Source organism: Eucalyptus grandis, chromosome 11, assembly GCF_016545825.1.
Source record: "Eucalyptus grandis isolate ANBG69807.140 chromosome 11, ASM1654582v1, whole genome shotgun sequence".
In the NCBI taxonomy this organism is placed as follows: domain Eukaryota; kingdom Viridiplantae; phylum Streptophyta; class Magnoliopsida; order Myrtales; family Myrtaceae; genus Eucalyptus; species Eucalyptus grandis.
Window position 1 is genome coordinate 20,137,205 of NC_052622.1, and position 8,280 is coordinate 20,145,484.

General features: G+C 38.1%; 1 protein-coding gene across 1 annotated transcript; it reads left to right on the top strand.

The window, feature by feature from the left end:
- Positions 1-1,406: 1,406 nt before the first annotated feature.
- On the top strand, positions 1,407-7,424 carry LOC104425324 (tropinone reductase-like 1). Its single transcript, XM_010038001.3, is given in 3 exon segments — positions 1,407-1,442; positions 6,367-6,854; positions 6,857-7,424. Coding segments are annotated over 3 exon segments (849 nt in total). The 5' UTR covers positions 1,407-1,413; the 3' UTR covers positions 7,189-7,424.
- Positions 7,425-8,280: the final 856 nt, after the last annotated feature.

Below are 8,280 nucleotides of genomic sequence, written 5' to 3' on the forward strand. Positions count from 1 at the left end.
GCGAGGCTCGACCTCTCCATGGATGGGTGAGGCCGAGCCTCACCCGGTCATCGGCGAGGTTGACCCTTGCCTTGGCCGCGGGGAGGCGGGTTGAGCCTCGCCTTCACTAGTGGTCGACGGGGGCAAGCCTCGCCAATGGCCGGCAAGGCTAATCTTGCTGGCCCTCACCTCGGCTAGCGTCGGTCGGCCGGAGGAAAGAGAAGGTCGGGGAAAAAATAAATAAAATAAAAAATTCGAAAAAAATTCGAAAAAATTAAAAATTAAAAATTAAAAATTGCCACATCGGCGTTTGCCGGCGAGCTGTCCTCGACCGGCATCCACGTCGTGCCGATTGGCCAATTTTGGCTAGATAGACTGAATTGACACAATTGTAAAATGTTTAAGATTAAATTGATAAAAAAAAATTAAGACTGAATTGACATAATTACAATAGATTTAGAACTTTTTTGGTAATTCTTCCATATAAATTGTGGTTGCATAATAACAAAAACACATGTCACATGTACATTCTCAAATCCTCTTAAATTCACACCAAAAATTGAAATTCCCCACTTTGCTATCCTCTTACATGGTGGACAAATTTTCCGGAAGATATATATCACTCATTTGAATAATATCGACATGAGAATTGTGAATAGAACCCATATTATATATTACACGCAGAACAAAGGTTTTTCCAATTGTACTTCTCTCCCAATGAAATTGATCTCATGGGGAATATTTTTTTCTCACGGGTCTAAAGAGGCAATAAAATGTCGGGATTTGTGCCAAGAGTCAATGATGTTGATATGGATCACTGACAGATACCAAACTAAATACTAAGCCAGATATCAAATCTTCAAAGAGATGTCATGAGATGCTTCCCCACGCTTCTTATTCGACATAACACCACATGCTTCCAAACGTGCCGACCTTAACTGATGGAATACAATCTCTCTTGGAAATAAAGTTCCATATGCGCGCACATGACCATCAGGCCAAGCTACATACATCGCTGCACAACTGCCACTTCCACACGTTGCCCGCGTGTCTTAGAACGTAAGCAACGATTATTTCGATGTAAACGACCCTAATCTCGTGATGATGCACGGACAGAAAGTCGTCTTGAAGAGCAGTAATTAAGGACTACAGTTGCACACGTGTAGGGAAGAGGCGCCATTTTACGTCTACTTCGCAAATGCAGCCATTTTTTTTCCCTTCAGAGCACGATTTCCTTGATTCCTTTTTTTCTTTTTTGTTCAGCGGGACTTCTTGCTGACAAATATCCCCTCTGTCAAACTATTGCAAATGAAATTTAGCAATTCGTAAGAGATTAAGCTAAATCACCTTCATCTTCTATATAAAAAGAGGCCTCGAGGAGCACCAAAAACCATCCCTCATATTTATATTCACTCTCTCTCTCTCGATCGAGACATGGCTCCGGTGGAAACTCCATTTAAAAGGTATCGAATACTGATGCTTTTTAATGTGTGTTTGTGGACATGTATATTTATGTGATCGTGCATAGTTATATCTTGACATTCATCCATGGACATGTACAAATTGTATGTTTTGCTCGTCTCCTTTGCAAAATTTTGATCGTAGTCCAGATCTTCCTATAAGCATATGTAGCTAGTAAAAGAGAAATCACATCTTCTACCTGTGTAATTGATATTATCCAATGTATATATGTTTCCTTGATCACTTAATAATGTAAAACCTTCGAATCACGAGATTACTCGATAATATATAAAGGGAGATCGATTTTCCTTTGCATGGTTGGCATACCAAAAATAGAAGAGCTAATTAAGATTACTAAACCAGCTTAAGATCAGTGTACTAAAGTGATGTGGCAGATCATCACGCTAAAAATGGCCCACTTTTTAAAATACTTTTTTGCAGTCTGTCATGTCACTTAGTTAACCAATTTTGCAAATTAATCATAATAAGTGTGTTGCTCTACTAAGAATGTACTAACCTCCCAAAATGAATGATGTAAAACTCTAAATGACGGTATTTATTGGCCCCTTAAAATTTGCTCTCTAAACCATCGTCACTTCGACCTATCACGGTGTTCAATTTATCCCAATTACACTTACCGTGTAGCGAGCTCATCGTAATATTGGATATATGATGATACCCTCTTTCCTATGACAGCTTAAACTTTAAAATCGATAACCATTAATATGGTGGTGGAGTTGGATTCTTCTTTATCTTTGCTATACTATTTCATGATTGCGTGCCAATCGTTTGTTTGTCTTATTCTAAACTTCTCATAAGGCCATGGTAAAGCTTAAATTTTCATTTTTATGTGAGATCTTAACTGTATTTTCTTTTAACTCCGTGCAATTGCTCATCCACATTTCATGGAGAAGAGGGGTAGTTGTCTCGTATTACTTGTTAACAGGATTTATCCTATTCACTCTTCTCCTCTAAACACCAAACTTATGAAATTAGTGGTTTGTGACCTATTGAAAAGAGCAACCTTAGATGTAGCAAAAGTAAAGTTGGGCATCGGGGGATTCCCACTATAGAAACTGGAGACATTTGCTCAAATCTCGCCAACTACATTGGAATTACTTCAGCCATGGCCATCTACATAAGTCAAAGGTTTATATACTTAACCAGTTTTTGAGACTTACAAAATGTTCCATAGCCCTCTAGATAATTGGATCTTTGCGCTCGTATATCTGGATTATAAAAAAATATTACATATTCAAGTATTTCTTAAACAAGTTGAATGGGCTAAATCTGAAGGTGGAGTGGTTGGTGGCTTCAGATCGATCAAAGGGAATTTTTAAGTCAATCCAACCTTGATGAATGACTTTCGAGTGTGTAAGGTGAAAGTCCACAATCGATTCATTTTGACTTTCAGCCCACTCGCCGTTAACCCTCTTATGATTGCGCTTCTTCTATTACTTTTTCATTCTCTCTCTCTACATCTTTCCCCTTTTACCCAGAAGAAAAAACTTAAACAAAGAAGAACTCTCTTTCTCTTCAACTTTCCCCTTTCACCCAAAAGCAAAACTTAAACAAAGAAAAACAATCCTATTTCTATCATCTTTCTATTATGTATGCATTCTTGAAACCCTAGCTACTATTAGCTTCTCTTCCTCAAATTGCACCACATATGTTTTCAACCAATTTTTTTTGGAATATTTATATATTTAGATATAATAAGGCTACTATTAAGCTCTAGGACATACTTTTGTAGAAATATACCATGAATATGCTTGATGATACGTAAATGAGTTGTATCCTTCAGGTAGATGTGACTGTTGAATGAATCACATTAATTTTGGCCCCATTTGGTATATAGAAAATGGGAAAGTAGGAAAAAGAAAAAAAAGGATTTGGAATGAAATTATAAGAAGTTGGAATGAAAATTAATAAATTTTTTTTATCACACGCATCAGAATTGGAATTGACTTTTCATATTTTGTATTTTATTGTTCAAATGATAGTATATAGAAGGAAAATAAGTTACCAAAACACAAGTTTAAATGATAATCCATAATCCAATTGTGAAAATCCAGGACAATAATTGGGTCATTGGATACATTGCCATACGAATAATGTTTTTGCGGGCCTTGTACTCCTAATTCCCTTTGTATCTTTACTTGCCCCACGGGAGGGGAATACCCTTTTATTATTTTACACTCCAGTGATCTTTAGATTTGGACGAGAACCAAGATGGAATTTTTTTAAGGACTTACTTACGTCCAATTCTCATCCTATTTTTATGCGGGATACCAACCCTTGTCCTTTTGCCTCCAGACAAATTTTGACAAAAATGCCATATGAATGATGTCATTCTCATCCTACCTTTATTCAACCAAACTCTGTCCCTTTTGCCTCCCAAAGAAAGGTAGAGCAATTAATCACCGTCTACGTAGGTAAAGCACAAGTGCCATAACTAGCATTTTGTATCATTTTTCATGATTGTTAATACTACTTCGGGAAATTGATATCATTATATAGCACGAAACCTATATTTTATATGGCGGCTCTCATCTATCCCAAAAATGATAACATTAATTAAATTTAGTAAAAAGAAATCACAATATCATCTCAAAAAGTCGTTGAGCTTGCAAGAGAATTTTTAACTCGTTTGTGTAATATCTTTTTATCTTTTCCACTAACCATACTATTCACCATTGATTTGGATATTTGCTAAATTTCTAGAAATATAACTACTCATTTGAGAGTGATGAAAAATGGCCTATGAAGAAAAGAGTCAACAAAATACAAAATATTTCTTATATCGACAACGTGAACATACATCATGTATTTATGGCGATAGATAGAATTGGTAAGTGAATATTGTAACTAGTCACTTTGTAAGTTTATTGGAAGCTTATCCTCTTAATCCCGTTGATTAGACAAGAATATTTAAGGGTTTTTGAATCAAATTTAAAGGTCATCATTTCAAATCTCGCCGATCGCGTGCAAACTGCTCTGAATCAAAATCACCCGCATGCCAAATGACTTAACCTGTTCGTGAGACTTGTAGGATGTTTGATACCCCTAAATATTATCGATGGATAAAAAATAAAAAGATTACATCATAATAGTTTTTGGGTTATTATGAGAATCGCGATTTATCTTAAGTTACAAATTCTCGAATGAACAAATTTATAATATTTTACAATTATTTATTATTTAATTTTTTATGATTTACATTAAATTATTACTTTCATAATGGGTTGAAAATTAACACCCAATCTTCTTCTTCTTTTTTTTGGAATAATCAAACCTGATATTATCCATGTTCAGTTCTTCTCTGCTGTGGGGGGACATTTTGTTCACGAGTTGACCTGAGTAATCACCGTCATTTCATGAGGCAATCGAGATGTTGGAGCCTTTTTTAATTATTATTATTTTTTTTTTTGTAAAAGTCAGATCTTGATTTGACTCGTTTGCAATGTAGGGCCATTTTCGATGCATAGAATCTTCAAACCTATAAAAAATAAATGAAGATTTTACTAGAGTACGTATAACCACCCGGATTGACGTCGGCGCCATTTATGGAAGGTTGGATCTTCGAGATTTGACTTTTCCAATTGACGACTTTAGTCCACTTTTTTAAAATTGAAATTGAATTCGAAAATGATTTTCCCATTTCATGTTTTTCCCTTCTTCCTTTAGGAGGAGAGAGAAAGAGAGATGAATGAGCTAAGCAAAATTTGTGTCCAGTCGTGTTAATCATGTCACGTGAAACAAGGGCATGGCATGAATGTATTTGATTCACGCACGATGTAGTTAAGTAAACTCGTCGAACTATCTTGACACGAGTATCCTAATAAAGTAGGTCACAAGATATAACACAATTAATACGGTTATCGAACAAACATATTATGATGTCGGGTGTCAGCATGATATGATGCATTAACTTATTTACAAATATATGTTAACTTCTAAATATGATACACACGTAAAACACATTTATATATGATAACCCATCTTAATACTTTCAATGTGTTCCTAAACAACATAAGTGATTTATCAACCCATTGATCTAAATTGTATTGTCGACTCATTATTTTTTCTCTATGTTTTATCACTTTTGCATCCTTATAAAAGTTTTATATTATCATTTATACTTCTTGATCCGGGTGTTATTCTTCATAATCTTTTGAAGATAATTAAGTCTCAAATATGTATTAAACATGTTTAAACATTTCTAGACAAATTGAATGGATCAAGCTCATAAGAAATGATATTTTTAATCACGTCATAAACGGGTTTTCCCAAACATTAGCCTGCTTAAACTTGCCGTGTCGTGCAAGCGAGTCATATCAAGAATTATTACTTGCCTTACGATCGATCCACCATTCTAAAAGTGCTATATGATTCTGTATGTTTTGCGTCTTTTTTACACATAATATCGTATCATACAATGTCCAGGTAGAGATAGAGAGTTTTTCTTTTGATCCGAAAAAAAAAAAATTAGCACACAAAAAGGTGTGGCCCCATCCTAATACTAGTGATGATAAATGAAGTTTGGTCTCGCAAATATTATTTTTCTTTAGTTGAGGTGGGCGTATATCACTTTGCATTCTCCCTATGTATACATGCTCCATTATATAGCCCCCCCATAATCAAATCTACAACCTTTCCATCTTCCTGCTTCTAATTGTCCTGTCGCCGCATATATTTCTGAAGAGATCAAGCTTTTTGGCTATGGTGGAAAATTCGTGCAAAAGGTATTTAACGTGGCATTTGCTGGAACGTGACCATCCATGCAGTTCGTCCTTTCATGTTTACTGGCATTTGCTATATAGTCTCGATCATTTCATGCATGGAATGGGAACGGAGATTTTAGCGATATCTAGTTAGGGTTTTTGGTGCTGTGATAGAGATCGAGAATCTGTGGTTTCCTTCCAGGTTAGAAGGCAAGGTCGCGATCATCACTGGCGGCGCGAGCGGGATAGGTGCGAGCGCAGCGAGCCTCTTCCACCAGCACGGCGCGTGGGTCGTAATTGCCGACATCCAGGACGAGCCGGGCCAGGCCCTGGCCGCGAAGCTGGGCCAGCGGGCATCCTATGCCCGCTGCGACGTTTCCATCGAGGCAGACGTGCGCGACCTCGTGGACGCCACCGTGGCCGAGCATGGCCGGCTTGACGTCATGTACAACAATGCGGGGGTCCTCGACCGCAACTTCGGGGGCATCATCGACACGTCCCTCGCCGACCTCGACCGCGTCCTCCGCGTCAACCTCTATGGGGCTTTCCATGGGGCGAAGCACGCGGCGCGGGTCATGGTACCGCAGCGCCGGGGCTGCATCCTGTTCACGGGGAGCAACTGCACGGCGATTGCGGGGGTGGCGACGCACACGTACGCCGCGTCGAAGCAAGCGGTGGTGGGGCTGGCCCGGGGCTGGCGGCAGAGCTTGGGGAGCACGGGATAAGGGTGAACTGCGTGTCGCCTCACGCGGTATCGAGGACCGGGATGTCAGGGCTGGGGAAGCTGAGTGAGGACGAGTTGGCGAGGGTGGACGACGGGATGAGGGTGATAGGCAACCTGAAGGGGCGGGTGCTGGCGCCGGAGAGCGTGGCGAGGGCGGCGCTGTACCTGGCCAGCGACGAGGCGGACTACGTGAGCGGGCTCAACATGGTGGTGGATGGCGGCTACAGCGTGGTCAACCCCTCTATGATGATGGCTCTCGCTGCGAGCCGTTCAGTTGGGAAGGTTGGTTTGAACGTGTGAGTTGCGCACGCGCGGTCGCCGGGGAAAGAGATTGTGGCCGTCGGATGTGGACTGAATAAGGAGGGATCTTGCCATCGTGCGCCCTTGGATTTGTGTTTGTCTATCATCTTTCTGGTTTGTATGCATTCTCGAAACCCTAGCTACCACTAGCTTCCCTTCCTCAAATTTCACCACATATGTTTTCAACCACTTTTAAGTGGAATATTTATACTGTTAATACAATAAGGCTACTATTAATTTCTAGAGCATACTTATGTAGAAATACATGGCTTTGCTTACCGCTACATATTGTGAAGTTGAGCTCAATATATATATATATATATATATATATATATATATATATATATATATGATATGATTGTTGAATGAATCACGTTAATTTTAGGCCCCATTTGGTATATAGAAAATGAGACAATTGGAATAAGAAAAAAGGATCCAAAATGAATTTATAAGAAGTTGGAATAAAAATTAAATAAAAAATTCATTATACTTGGCGACACATCAAAATTGGAATTTACTTTTCATGGTTTGTATTTTATTGTTTGACCAGTTGTCTGTAGTAGCAAGTAAGGTAAAGTGCACTTTTTTTTTTGTGGGTAAGGTAAAGTGTACTTTACCCTGAAAAAGTTTGTAGACAGAAAAATTTACTAAAATCCAATTTTAAAAAATAACAATCCACTTGAGTGCTTTCTATGTTTTATCTACTCCTTCCCTTTTATCCTAACTCATTTCCACCTCCCCTCATGATAATGGAAATGCGAGAATGCGGTAATTTTTGTCTGAGAATTGGATGGTAGAAAGCGATTGGGAATAGGGAAATTGTATATTACTTTCACACTTTAATATTGCACAATTAGTGTCCTACTTATAATACATAGGAGCAACTAATTAAGGAAAAGAATATACAGAAAAAATAAATTTCCTAATACATGATATTCTAATTCCCAATTAATGAATAATTCCCAATTAATGAACTAATCAGCATCAATTAGAATTAGTATCCAAATTAGGATAAATTAGAATTAGTATCCAAATTAGGATCAATTATGTGGGGGCAACAATGTCTTCAACAATTTTCATTCTCAATTTCTA